The sequence below is a fragment of the Borostomias antarcticus genome (genome assembly GCF_949987555.1).
Source record: "Borostomias antarcticus genome assembly, chromosome: 3".
Lineage (NCBI taxonomy): Eukaryota > Metazoa > Chordata > Actinopteri > Stomiiformes > Stomiidae > Borostomias > Borostomias antarcticus.
Window position 1 is genome coordinate 4,626,047 of NC_140236.1, and position 15,000 is coordinate 4,641,046.

A 15,000-nucleotide genomic window follows, 5' to 3' on the forward strand; every position below is an offset into this window, starting at 1 on the left:
TAATAGTTTTATTAAGTTCTTTATTTTCCCCTTAAAAACAAAAGCAAACATTTTGTACAGCCCTGCTATTTTTAAGTGTAAATTTAGCAATGTGTAACTGTGGAGGTTATGTTTTTAGTATTATACACTGGAACCAAGTCAGACTTGTCTGTTCACTACACATGTAATGGTTTTCCTCTGGGAACTGGGGAGGGACAGGGATGAGTGTTGAGGGCGTGGCTCAGTGAAGGCTCATCAGAGACCCAGGTGTCACATCTAAGTCACGGAGCCCTTTTTTTGCTTTCACGTCATGCAAAATCCAAATGACATGAAATGCCCATGCTTCCTGCAACGCAGTACCTGAGCAGGTTCAGATTAGCAGTACTCTGATTTGGTTTGAATAGCTGCTGAATGATCGACTGCCGTGGCATCGCAGAGGAGAACTCCTGTACTTGGACGAAGTGAAGACGGATGCAATCAAATGTTTGGGTGGAAACTGTCTATAAATTGCCTTAAAACAGGTCATCCTAGCCTGGTGACGAAGCTGTTGTCCATTCAACTGTTCAGTGCTCTTACATTAGCCAGTGTACTAGCCTCATCCCCCATAATGTAAATTAATACATAATAATGATAATTATATTAATAATGCTCATACAGAAATCTAAGAGAAGGCCTCCAAAATGGACTCTCTGGCTTTTTACAAACATACTATTTACTGTTTTGGAATCATATTTTCTGTTCCTTTATTTATGTCTTCTTGTGGACTCCTCCCCCCTCTGGCCTCTGTAAAGTGCTGTTTGCTAGAGAACCTCCTGAAAGAACAGTGCACCAGTAAGAGTGGCATGACCTGACCATTACTAACTTTATTACCCTTGTCTTGTGTTCCTACCACCATGAAAATAAAAGTGTCAACAAAATGGACTAGATTTTGTGGCCTGTCTCAGTGGACTTCCTCAAATCTGCAGTCGGTGCGAGAAACTGAACTGCATGCAAATAATGTCACACCCTCAGTCTCAAAACACTTCAAAATGCTGCCTGAACTGTGTCTAGCCTAATAACGCTTCATACTGTAACACCACAAGCACCACACATCTACAAGTTTATCTCAGACTGTACTCTGGTCCATAGTACCGGTAGTGTATGGATAGGCAGACAACTACTATCTAGTCTTATTATTCCATCTTCTTGTCAAACAGTCTTTGGGTATATGCATTCGAATGAAGGACCCCAAGCTAGCTAGCCAGCAATGTTAAGCACAGATCAAGATCTTTTATTTTTAAACACGCCGGGGAATACAGTTTTTCCAAAGGTCAAAGTGGATTTATGAATTATGCAACAATGCCGGGCCTTCACCAAAGGAAATGTCATTGGAGCTCTAGCAGAGGAGCCTGGAGACTTGAGGCAAAGCCCATCTCGTCATCAATGAGCTTTTCTCATGACAACTGCGAAACAAAAAAGCCAGTCAAGTTCGAGCACAGCCCCGATGTGCAATAATGATGAAATGATCCAAGCTTTAGATGAGATGACTCTTCTCTCTGGGCTTTCTCTCTGCCCCAGCTGTAATAAAGCTTCTTGTTCTCTGTCCATAACAAGGCCCTAGCTGTCCCACTGCATCAAAATCAATGTGAGTCTCCTTTGTTCCTTTCCATAGGATTTTTTTTTTTTTTTTTAATTTTGGACAGGCAGACTCTCCGGTCTCCAGGCTAAAAGGTCAAAGGTCAACATTTAGCCAGTCACCTCAGGGAAGAAATGACACTATATCAATCCCCCTTGGTTGGTTGTCCCTGTGTTAAGAGTACTGTGGTCTGTATCGCTCAACTCTTACATGCCTGCACACTTCCACACAATCCCAGAGGTCGGTCTCTTCTCTTCGGAGAAGTTGCATCCCAATAGTCGGTCATATTCCCTCTTGGTTTTGGGCCTAGCAGTAGGAGTAGTCATACCAGGGTTGACAACACATCAATTGACGGCAGAGAACTATCTAAGCAACCATGTCAGAAACAAGTATCAGAGAAAAGCTATTATAGCTTTCATTATTTTGATGTCATGTACAGTAGCTTAATGGAGATAGCCTACACAGACATACACACACACACACACACACACACAGAGAGAAGGTTTTGAATACAAAGTTACTCTATAATGCAAATCCCTGTTTGCATAACTTACAACACACTTTTCTGTTCTCTATGGGTCACTAGTCGATTACTGTCAAATGATCTATTTGGCTGTATAAACCCATTCTCTCTTGGGTGTAACATTTCCATAAAAGACTAAAGACTAATAAACTCCCAATCTGTGTCGCTGATTCAGTCTGACTGTTTGCCTTTGCATTGTCGGCGCTGCGGGTCAATATACATCAGTGAAAGAAAAAAAATCTGTAAATGAAAGCCTGTAGCCACAGACAATTACATAATCTCTCCCCCGGCAGATTAACCTCACCGGGCTGGTGACGTCAATGCAACCACGGAGGCTCTGAGTTGTCCTGCATCCCTGCTCCCTGTAGGCTGTTCCTCTCTCTGTGTAGGCTATTCTGTTTCTACCTCTCTCTCTCTTTCTCTCTCTCTCTCTCTCTCTCTCTCTCTCTCCATCCTCTTTCTCTCTTGCCATATGCCATTATTTATTTCCCCCTTTAATAGACTATTACAATACTAATATGTAGATAATAGCAGAGAAAACATTGCATAATGTTCTTCATTAAAAGTTTCAGTGTTGATTCTTCTCATTATGACCCAATTATTGCTTGAAGAATATGCAGCACTGAGAATACCAATAGCTATTATTACAATAATATTCAAACACCTGCACACCACGATATGGTAGGCTACTGTAATCCTATTGCAGCAGACAACTTACACTTGAATTATATGAACAAAGTCTATTATATTGTAGGCTACTGATGAATGCACACACACTTGTTAACATCGAGCGGCCGATGGTGATCCCTCTGGAGGCGTGGTATCCAGGCCGGCGAAATGTCTTTGGAGTTGAACATTGTTCAACGAACGCCCTCCCTAGTGCACGCTCCTAAATGCGACACTGCAGAGAGGCGCAAGGGAAGCTAACTTCATTTGACTTTCCCTGCACATTCGAGGACCTTTGACAGTTTTAGAAGACTGCTATGACGTCTCGCAGGTAAGTCAGAGTTGGTTGAAAATTGTACCAAGAGCCGATTCTTTTCAGCCGATTACGAGCGTAGGAAAGGCTGACTGTTGTGCGTAAATTGAACGTGCAGCTCCGAGAGAAAGCGTTCTGTTCGCATGTAGTTGCCATAAAAGCGCACAGAGTCAGTGATGGGGATTTAATTTTGTGTCAGCATATTCTAGGCCTTCATTTGCCCAAAAGATGGTATAAGTTCTAGTGTCTTTTTTTATTTTTTAAATCGCTGATCGTGATTCTGGGAGAAAATAGTTTGTTTAATTACTAACACGACAAATCACGCCACTGCTATAGGCTTCTTCTCTAGTGTCTTATCTTTTAAGCAAAACTGCAAATCGTCAGTGAATTGTTAAAAGATAACCCCCCCCCTCTCTCTCACACACACACACACACACACACACATACACGCACGCGCGCGCGCACACACACTTAGTTTTGTCAATATGAGCACACCAGGCAACTGGAATACAGTATCAATACTTGGTGTAGGTAGTAAAGCAAATAAAGCTAAACTTGTGTTATAATAGCTACAGACATTTAGGGTGTCTGGCATCACACATCATGAACATCTCACACATTGGGGGTTTGAAACGGCAGTGTGGGAGGTTAGTGGCAAAAGACAATGGGTTAATAATTTGTTTTTATTCCGTTTTGTCCCTACGGTTCACAACTGTTGACTCAAGCTGTACTTTCCAGTGTACTGCAGAATCTCTGTACTGAGATGTTTATCACTGAAGAGGATGTACTCAAAATACACCCAGTCAGCAATCCAAAAGTTTGTAGTTCACATATAGGCTACACCCCTATATGGGTCATAGCTACTCTCATATGAACATTATTTAGGATTTGACTATATCTTTTTTAACTGATTTAATTTACAGTATCCTTGGCGCCTAACACATACAATTGTCTATTTAAAGCAGTATAATCCGTATTGTACTCTACATGGCAGCTGAGCCAGGCATTACAACAACCCTCGTAAAAGTGATGGAGGAGACACTGAAATATAGAGAGTTAACGGTAGTTAATGACTGTGTGTTTCCATCTTTTGTTGGTGGCACAAGTCATGCCTGACTGACTTCCTGCTTTCGAGAGCCACGGGGAACTGACACATCCAGCACAACAATAGACTGGGTGCCATCTTGGTCTTCCATCAGACTTTCCTCTGCCTCTGATCTTATCCACTGGTACTGAAGAGGGTTTGACTCATTGTTTTTCAGGGGTTTAAAATCAACAATGAATTGCCATACAATATGAATATGGTCCTTCGTGCTAGTTGTTATTATCACATGAAATATAATGTTGTAGGTCTATGTTATGCAAAATTTGATTGAAGTTGGCCTCTATGAATCGTTCATAACGCTGTGATTGTAGCCGGCACTCTGACATGCTCTGAGCATTTGACCAGTCCATCAGGGTCATTTTTTTGACAGTGTTACAACTTTTCCACAACTGGAAACCTCTTCTGTCCTTTGTGTTTATGGAACATGTTTTGTCTTTCACTGAAACTGATTCAAGCAGTTGAAAGCAGTGAGTCATTTTTAAGTCGATAAGCAGTCAGGAAAACAATAGCCAATGTGGAGGAATAAGATAGCATAACATTTCTAGGAATTCACTAGAGGACCTGTTATGGCCAAATAATGACATTCTGCCAATCTCCTACCTGGCTGGCTTTCATTAGGGTTGAATGTGTTTATTGTAAACTCTTCATGTCCTGTGTGTGTGTGTGTGTGTGTGTGTGTGTGTGTGTGTGTGTGTGTGTGTGTGTGTAGACAGAAATGTGACTTGGATGTTGTTATTTATGATTCACAGATGTTATGTCATATCTGCTCTCTAAATTAGTCTGATAGAGAAGGCAAAAGGTTCAGAGAAAGGTGAAGTCACAGGTCAATGATTGATAAATACAATGGAATTTGGACATACTGTACATATTCTGATTTGTGGTGAATTATCCCATACTGTAAGTGTATAGAATGACTTAATATAACATGTTTTACTTCCACATGCTAACGTGAAATTGTGAGCTACTCAAATCAGTTTTTCCAATTAGTTTTGCCTTTCAACTTTGTTCCTTTCTCGACCCCTGTAGGCTATAGGCCTAATCTGCTCATACTGTAGGCTACAGTAGGTTAGTAGGCTATGGCTTAGGCATTCAGGATTCCAGCATCCAACTCAATATAAAGCAATAGATTAATCAATTTACAATACTGTAGCTTACATGGTTCAACTACACATTTTGTAGTTGGAACAGTTTCAAAATCGGTTGAATTTCTCAATCAACAATTAGTAGATTCGAAACCAGTGCTTCAGACACGACGACGACCCCTGCTCTACTCCGCCCATGCAGTGTGACCCACGTTAGCGTGGTGTAACCAAAGTAGCCAGGCCTGCTCTCTCTTTACACTATGCCTAGCCTGTGCTAGCTTGCTCATGCAAGCTAAACGGATTGACCATTAAATCTAAAACCCCTTTCATCCACCCTTTTATCAATTTTCAGTATCAGTGCACACAATCACTCAGATTAGTTACGTCAACCCCCCCAAAACAGAGAGGACATGCTCTTAATATCCTCCACATGTTTCATAATGCACAGATATGTGCGAGAAGAATATTCTAGCTAGCTTGGCTAGTGGCTCATAGTGATGTGAAGCATCCAGTCGGGCGAGGGCGGGTTTTCGCTGCACGTAAATACCCGAGGATCATCAGCTGGACTAAAAATACCTGCAACATTACCAAAATCCACACCCAGGGGCTTGTCTGGGACCAATATAGTGCCGCATCGGAGGCACTAAGTATATCACCTTTTTGTCACAGGGCCTAGCCGGCGCTTTAAATAGCCGGGGCTGTATTGAACTTGAGACATTATGGAAGAGGATAGAGCCGCGGTGCTGGACCCATGGGGCTCTGTCTCCCCCGGACCAGACAGGGCTCCGGCCGGCCTGCGACGTCCCTCCCTCTCTCCCTCGGGTTGTCTTCTTTCCTCCTGTTTTTCTTTCTTTGTCTTTCTCTATCTTTGGAAACTTAAGTCAGGAAATATTGCCCCCCCCCCCCACCCCTTCTCTCTCTCTCTCTCTCTCTCTCTCTCTCCCTCTCCGCCGGTGCCCCCGACAGGCCTGAGACGGGGAAGTGGAGCGCCTGGTAGTTGTCAAAGGGAGAGCCTATTCTTGGAAAGGCCTGAGTCACTCCTGCAGTCATGCTCTGCTCGGGGGTATATGGAGAGATATTTGCAGCTTTAGGACATCACATGGGAGGGCATAGCCTACCTCGGGCCATTTTATACGCCTGTTGAATTCATAGCACTGTCCTACTGGTCAAGTGTGTGTGTGTGTGTGTGTGCGTGTGTGTGTGTTAACGATAGACGACACTGTATGTCGAGGAGAACAAAACGTTTCAATTTCTGTGCATGGTCCCCGTCGGCGTCGATACAAGTCCATCTGTTTCCGAAAGCGATTTCTCAATGGGAGATGGGGCAAGCTAAGCGTGGACATTAACTGTTAATGATTAAACGGAGATCACAGAGCGAGGGAAAGGGCGAACGCATTTGCTCCAGACTTACACAACAGCAAGGAAATGTCAACCATTTGACTAAAGTCAAATCCCATTCCCTGGTCCTGGGTAACCCTCAGATGGCCTGGCCGTCTCCGGCCTCTCAGCTGTAGGCTACGACAGTGGTGTCAGGTAGCAGCCCGGAGGTCTGAGGGCCTTGAGAGTGAACTTGTTAACCGTTAGCTTTCCTTGGCTGTGTGAATAGGACCCCTGGGGCTGGATAAGGCTTAGCCCGGGGCTTAGGAAGGGAAACGCTTAAGGAGCTGCCGTCCTGGTTTCATGTCTGGCTGGAAGTGACAGGAGCTTTCTGGTGAAAGTCGTCCATCAGGGCGTCCTGACCTAGTAATTATTTTGTACCTTCTTTGTAATTTGTTGGAGAGGGAGCAGCCTGGACTTAGCAATGCATGCAGAGCATACAGTATGTCTCTCAATTAAAATGTTGGATTTTGTCTCTCACTTATTTAAACATGTATCGTTTTTCTCCAGAAACATTGCTTTTGAAAAGCAGCAACTTGTGTAGCCTCCCATGACAAGTATTGGCATGACAGTAGACTACCGGTATTGGGACTTCTGCAGTATTTCGTCATAGTCTTTCATCATATGCAGAAAATGATCTTCCCTTGGAATTGGCTGGGTTTGGAGTTTTGTTTATCTAGTCTAATATATAGAATAACTTCCAGTATTGCTCTAATCTCCCTATAACTACAGAACAACACAGATGTTTCCCGAAACCTCAACAGGCATATTAGGTGCACGTCCGTCCGCTGGAGGAATGACCCAACGGTCCGTATGGTTTAAACTGTCGCTCTCCAGCACAGTGCATCCTGGGAGAGCGGGTGTGAGTGGCGTCATGGAGACGGCGTTGGGTTCGAGGTGGAGATGACGTGTGGCGTCCGCGTGTCCAGACAGTGTGGCCTGATAGCTCGGCTGCTCCGGGGCTGATAGCGCCATCGGACCGGGCCGGGCCCTCCTATCAGGCGAGAGCGCTCATCCAAATCCCAGATTAAGAGACCCCGCCCTCTCTCTCTCTCCCTCTCTCTCTCCCTCTCTCTGTCTCCCTCTCTCTCTCTCTCTCTCTCTCCCTCTCTCTTCCTCTCTCTCTCTCTCCCTCGCGCTCTCTCTCTCTCGCTCTCTCTCTCTCTCTGTCTCTCTCTCCCTCTCTGTCTCTCTCTCCCTCTCTCTCTGTCTCTCTCTCCCTCTCTCTGTCTCTCTCTCTCTTGCTCCAACCCACTGCTACAAGTCCCTGCCCCCCCTTCCCTCTCTCTCTCTCTCTCCCTTCCTTGTGTATTCATGCCTTGGCTGGATTACTAAACTGAGGCAGGCGCACCAGGGGGCTGAGACAAGCTTCGACCAGAATGGTGAGGTAGGGAAAACACAAAATCTCATTGAGCTACCTGCTACAGACCTGAGTGAGCTGCCATCCTCACTCAGCTGAATACGTTCTAGTGGGTCCGGTTTGCTGGTGTCTGTTGAAACGCGCCGGACAGCTGTAATTCACTAGGCTAGAGTGTGTTGGTGTCACTATAGGACGTTAGGCACAGTGTGCCTGCTGGAGGGGGTATCTGGGTGTGTGGAGGGGGTATCTGGGTGTGGAGGGGGTATCTGGGTGTGTGTTGAGGGGGTAGCTGGGTGTGGAGGGGGTATCTGGGTGTGTGTTGAGGGGGTAGCTGGGTGTGGAGGGGGTATCTGGGTGTGTGTTGAGGGGGTATCTGTGTGTGGAGGGGGTATCTGGGTGTGGAGGGGGTATCTGGGTGTGAGTGTGTGGAGGGGGTATCTGGGTGTGGAGGGGGTATCTGTGTGTGGAGGGGGTATCTGGGTGTGGGTGTGTGGAGGGGGTATCTGGGTGTGGAGGGGGTATCTGGGTGTGAGTGTGTGGAGGGGGTATCTGGGTGTGGAGGGGGTATCTGTGTGTGGAGGGGGTATCTGGGTGTGGGTGTGTGGAGGGGGTATCTGGGTGTGAGTGTGTGGAGGGGGTATCTGGGTGTGGAGGGGGTATCTGGGTGTGAGTGTGTGGAGGGGGTATCTGGGTGTGGGTGTGTGGAGGGGGTATCTGGGTGTGAGTGTGTGGAGGGGGTATCTGGGTGTGGGTGTGTGGAGGGGGTATCTGGGTGTGAGTGTGTGGAGGGGGTATCTGGGTGTGGAGGGGGTATCTGGGTGTGTGGAGGGGGTATCTGGGTGTGAGTGTGTGGAGGGGGTATCTGTGTGTGGAGGGGGTATCTGGGTGTGGAGGGGGTATCTGGGTGTGGGTGTGGAGGGGGTATCTGTGTGTGGAGGGGGTATCTGGGTGTGGGTGTGTGGAGGGGGTATCTGGGTGTGTGGAGGGGGTATCTGTGTGTGGAGGGGGTATCTGGGTGTGTGGAGGGGGTATCTGTGTGTGGAGGGGGTATCTGGGTGTGTGGAGGGGGTATCTGGGTGTGGAGGGGGTATCTGGGTGTGTGGAGGGGGTATCTGTGTGTGGAGGGGGTATCTGGGTGTGTGTGGAGGGGGTATCTGGGTGTGGAGGGGGTATCTGGGTGTGTGGAGGGGGTATCTGGGTGTGGAGGGGGTATCTGGGTGTGGAGGGGGTATCTGGATGTGTGTGGAGGGGGTATCTGGGTGTGGAGGGGGTATCTGTGTGTGGAGGGGGTATCTGGGTGTGGAGGGGGTATCTGGGTGTGGAGGGGGTATCTGGGTGTGGAGGGGGTATCTGTGTGTGGAGGGGGTATCTGGGTGTGGGTGTGTGGAGGGGGTATCTGGGTGTGAGTGTGTGGAGGGGGTATCTGGGTGTGGAGGGGGTATCTGGGTGTGAGTGTGTGGAGGGGGTATCTGGGTGTGGGTGTGTGGAGGGGGTATCTGGGTGTGAGTGTGTGGAGGGGGTATCTGGGTGTGGGTGTGTGGAGGGGGTATCTGGGTGTGAGTGTGTGGAGGGGGTATCTGGGTGTGGAGGGGGTATCTGGGTGTGTGGAGGGGGTATCTGGGTGTGAGTGTGTGGAGGGGGTATCTGTGTGTGGAGGGGGTATCTGGGTGTGGAGGGGGTATCTGGGTGTGGGTGTGGAGGGGGTATCTGTGTGTGGAGGGGGTATCTGGGTGTGGGTGTGTGGAGGGGGTATCTGGGTGTGTGGAGGGGGTATCTGTGTGTGGAGGGGGTATCTGGGTGTGTGGAGGGGGTATCTGTGTGTGGAGGGGGTATCTGGGTGTGTGGAGGGGGTATCTGGGTGTGGAGGGGGTATCTGGGTGTGTGGAGGGGGTATCTGTGTGTGGAGGGGGTATCTGGGTGTGTGTGGAGGGGGTATCTGGGTGTGGAGGGGGTATCTGGGTGTGTGGAGGGGGTATCTGGGTGTGGAGGGGGTATCTGGGTGTGGAGGGGGTATCTGGGTGTGGAGGGGGTATCTGGATGTGTGTGGAGGGGGTATCTGGGTGTGGAGGGGGTATCTGTGTGTGGAGGGGGTATCTGGGTGTGGAGGGGGTATCTGGGTGTGGGTGTGTGGAGGGGGTATCTGGGTGTTAGGGGGTATCTGGGTGTGGAGGGGGTATCTGGGTGTGAGTGTGTGGAGGGGGTATCTGGGTGTGGAGGGGGTATCTGGGTGTGTGGAGGGGGTATCTGGGTGTGTGGTGTTGTGCAGGCAGCCTGGTGATGGATGTCTGGGGCCTCTTAGAGGACCGACCCCAGTGAACTGTTAAGTGTTTGTGGGCGGACCTCAGTTATGTGCTGAGTGGGGGCGCGGGCGCCGGGTGCAGGTCAGGATTAGTGGAGTAATTGGGGAGTCTGCGCTCTGTTCCCCAGGGGGGGACGCGGGGGTCATCAGAGTGACCTGTCTGGTCCTCGTACGCAGGTGTGTGTGTTGGAAGGAGGAGGATACTGTAGGTCTATGTGTGTGTCTGCGCATGCATGCGTCTGCCCGCGCACGCGTGTGTGAGTGTGTGTGTGTGAACATGTGAATGTGTGCATGTGTGTGTGTGAACATGTGAATGTGTGCATGTGTGTGTGTGAACATGTGAATGTGTGTGTGTGTGTGTGTGTGTGTGTGTGTGTGGTGGGGGAAACAACTGCTCCCGCTTAACCTATCTGACCCACAATTACAGAAAGCCATTTTGTTAACGGTACAGTAAGGGTATTTAGTATTGTAACTTTAAATAATTCCAAATAATTTGTATTATATATGCATGATTGTTGCAAGGTTGCTTTTATGATTATTATGATGACATGTCAGGGGTCATAAATGTCAAGTGTTTAATGGTTGACTGGATTCATAGACTCTGTGGCTATTGTTTCATAGATTGTCATGAGTGACAGCAGTGTTGTGTAGGGGATTGTATGAGGATTAGGAGCACGTGCTGTTCTGCTCCTGTGATAGATCCATGTTTTTTCCATGTCACAGTAGATTAAGAACCGTTTCACAAATAATCTGTCCCCCAGACAACACACAGTAAAACCCATGTGGTCTCAATGTTTTGTTTAATCAACATTAAAGCGCTGTAGAACCTGTTCTGTTGGGATAGTGAGAAGAGGGCCTTGTACAGTCACAATGTAACGAAGAGAAATCTCTTTTCTGCTCTTCAATTTACTCTCTCTGCACACATGATGTACATTCTGCTGTAACAGAACACGTTTTGTGAATGTCAGGATCGCTGTATTTGGCTTGAGACATACTGTACATCTGCGCAGTTACTGTAGAAGAGTGGCATATTCAGTGTGAAAGCGTTATAATTTATTACCCAAACCAACCAGGAGTAAATAGCTATGCGTGGAAACTGAAAACGGAAATCAATTTCTCAAAAATAGGTCCTGTTTTGCATTTCAGGTTTTGTGGTCATAGTGCAGCACAGCTGTGGATCCATCCTGTCTCTGTTTTCTCCTGAACCAATAACCTTTGGCTATTGATCACTGCAGAGAAAACACATCAACACACACACACACACACACACGCACGCACGCACGCACGCACAGAAGATACACAAGGTAATTCCACCTGTGCCAACCATGTAAATCCTTCTCCCAGCGAGTGACGTGTGATCAGATGGATGATGCGTCCACGTCGGGATTGTTTCTCCCACCCTAAAGTCTCCCCTCGTCGAACGATCCGTCGGTGCGGTAGATTTCTCTCCGTGGGTAGATCTCTCTCCGTGGTGAACGCCCGGCCAGCTCTTTGACGGTATCTGAGATCCGTGTCCAGTGTCCCTGCTGCCCTGTGTTTGGGACTGACCCCCTGGTGAATGCCCGTTGTAATCGGTTACGATTTGCCGTTTGAAACAGTTCCTTGGCTAATCCCCCTCGGGGTGGTAGAGAGGCAGCGCGGTGCCCGGGGGATGGATGAGGGCAGCGCGGTGCCTGGGGGATGGATGAGGGGGCCAGGTGCCCGGGGGATGGATGAGAGGGCCAGGTTCCCGGGGGATGGATGAGAGGGCCAGGTGCCTGGGGGATGGATGAGGTGGCCAGGTGCCCGGGGGATGGATGAGGGAGCCGGGTGCCCGGGGGATGGATGAGGGCAGTGCGGTGCCTGGGGGATGGATGAGGGGGCCAGGTGCCATCTGGGCCAGCGGTGTCCAACGATGTCCGCCCGCTCTGTCCCCTTGCCGGTGGCTCTGGTGCCGTCTGCCACCTCCCTCTCCGTCTCTCTCTCTCCCTCTCTCTCTCTCCCTCTCCCTCTCCCTCTCTCTCCCTCTCTCTCTCTCCCTCTCTCTCTCTCTCTCCCTCTCTCTCTCTCTCTCTCTCTCTCCCTCTCCCTCTATCTCTCTCTCTCCCTCTCTCTCCCTCTTTCTCTCTCTCTCTCTCTCCCTCTCTCTCTCCCTCCCTCTCTCTCCCTCTCTCTCTCTCCATCTCTCTCTCTCTCACACACACCCACACACATCATTATCTCCACTGCCCATCTCTTAGGGTAGTAGCTTTGTGAAGAGAACAGAATGTTCACATCTGACATTGTAGATGGTTTAACTGGTTACAGTTGGTTTGAGTGGTTACAGTTGGTTTGACTGGTTACAGTTGGTTTGACTGGTTACAGTTGGTTTGACTGGTTACAGTTGGTTTGACTGGTTACAGATGGTTTGACTGGTTACAGTTGGTTTGACTGGTTACAGTTGGTCTGACTAAATGTTCTACTTGCTTGAATGCACAGGGTCACGCAGGATTACAGAATGATGGTATCACAGATTGTTGTTGTTTGTGTTTAGTTGATGTTTTCTCTGCACTGATCAACAGCCGAAACATCCCTGGGGCCATTCTTATATTAAGACTAGTGTATTATGAGCTGATTTGGTTATGATATGCTTATTTATGGCCTATAAGTACATTTCATCCTAAAGATGAATAAAAGCTTTTATTTCTGGTCATGGGTTTTGGTCTTAATATAAACATGTATACAGTGTATGAATTGTGAGCACTGGGATGTGAACTTGAAGTTGTGCACAAACTTAATAAAAGGCTTTCTTGTTTAAACAACCATTTATGATTATCCAGAGGCGTAAATCTCGGCTTGAGAAAGTAAAAATACTAGCCACGGATTTTCTCCACCCATGCACTGAACCAGATGATTCTCTAATTAGCATAACCCTTCAGCCAGGTAGGGCTGCTACAGCAATTAGTGAACTCAGCTGGTTCAGTGCACAGGTGGACCAAATACATGGTTAGTATTCTTACTTTCTGAAGCAGGGTTTTATACCTCTGTGATTATCGCTTTTTATATTTCTGTGAAATGTACAGTAGAAGAAGGGAAGAAATGATTCGGCTTCTGAAAGGCATGAGATATGTGACTCATTGATTCTATAAATGTCAGTGTTGAAAAGGCCTATTTTCTCACTCCTGTTTCACAATGACATTTATTTGTTGCGACTCTTTTCACTCAAATTCTCCATTCAGTCGTTAACAATGTCCTGTATTTGAAAGCAACTGGTGTCACATGTCGACAGATGGACCATGGCATGTACTTCCTTTCCAATGGAAATGTACTCAACATTGGGCATGTTAACAGGTCTCTGTAAAACCCTATTGGACGTAGAACTACTTTATGAATGTAGACGCAGGGCCCTCGGTATTTAATAGGTCATAGATTAGCCGTGCTGTAGTTAGAGGTTTTAACCTATGAACCCGCTGAAACATGAGCTCAAAATCCAGCTAGCAATACATACTGTATAGGCTTACATGCAGTGGCGTTAGCTTAGCATGTACAGGCATGTTATATTAGCATTATGATTGTGAGCTCTTACTTGACATTTCAGCTTCACAGGTGCTCAATTAAATAGCAGTTGTTAACATTCACTAGTATGCACTGTCTCAGAACCTCCCCCCGGGTCGACCTTACTGTTCATAATATTTAGTTTTGCATACCTGCGAGCTGCAGTAGCTCTTTTGTTACATCCACAGGAAGCAACATGTAATCATCAGCTGGTGGTCTGGTCTGAGGTTCTGTAAACCATGGTGTCCTTCTCATCCTAAATGGACGATGTGCTGTTGGTGTTTATGTTACTGTGGTCAAAGTGAATGCACTCGTTGATGTAGCATTTAATTTTGAAAGCTGACATTTTGCAGTTGGAGATGTGTTTCTAAAGACTGCAAAAGTAGCTACCTACGGTATATCTCATGAAAAATGGAAGGTTTTCCCTTCAAAGTAGCTACAGTAGGTCTACAACCAACGTAACTCCCTTCTGTGTTTTTCTTTGGCAGGTGGTTCCACCCCAACATCACCGGCATCGAGGCAGAGCAGCTCCTCTTGACGCGGGGGGTCCACGGCAGCTTCCTCGCCCGGCCCAGCAAGAGCAACCCGGGGGATTTCACTCTCTCCGTCAGGTGAGCCACGGCTTCCTCTACGTAGCCTAGCATTAGCATTACTAGCCTAGCACTATCCTTGCTAGCCTTCGGCACTCGGTGCATTAGCCGTTTTTTTTTTACGCTCCACAGCTCTCCCGCTGGAGCAAAGTTCAGCGTTCAGAGCAAACAAAGCTCGGGGGTATCGTCTCTCGAGTCCTTTGGGCCGGTTAAGCCGTTAACTGAACACATGAGTCAAGCTGCGTGTCCTCTGCGTGCAGTTGGCCAAGCTGAAATGAGAACGAATCGCTCCCTCAGTTAGCGAGAGCGAGCGTTAGCCTGTGGGTGAACGCACCTCGCTTGTGGAACACAGAGCTTTGAAATATGTCTTCTTTTTTTCTTGAGTTTCTAGGAAATGGAATGGACTGCTTGGGGGGGGGGGGGGGAAGGAGAACTGTTGTTATTTTTTCCTCAAGACTTCACTCACACCCCTTCACTCAAGACCTTCGATGTATGTGACCTCCATTGACCCTTGCATGAAATCCGTAGAACCCAGACCTATGACCCTGCATCACATTGAATAACCAACACTTGAGCCT

At 47.6% G+C, this 15,000-nt stretch overlaps 1 protein-coding gene across 1 annotated transcript in view; it reads left to right on the forward strand.

The window, feature by feature from the left end:
- The first annotated feature begins 2,981 nt into the window (after nucleotides 1-2,981).
- ptpn11b (protein tyrosine phosphatase non-receptor type 11b) overlaps nucleotides 2,982-15,000 on the forward strand; it is a 30,148-nt gene continuing 18,129 nt past the window's right edge. The window contains exons 1-2 of the mRNA XM_084436229.1: nucleotides 2,982-3,114; nucleotides 14,321-14,443. Of these exons, the coding sequence (XP_084292355.1) occupies nucleotides 3,101-3,114; nucleotides 14,321-14,443 (137 nt within the window). The 5' untranslated portion in view covers nucleotides 2,982-3,100. The remainder of the gene's footprint in view (nucleotides 3,115-14,320; nucleotides 14,444-15,000) is intronic.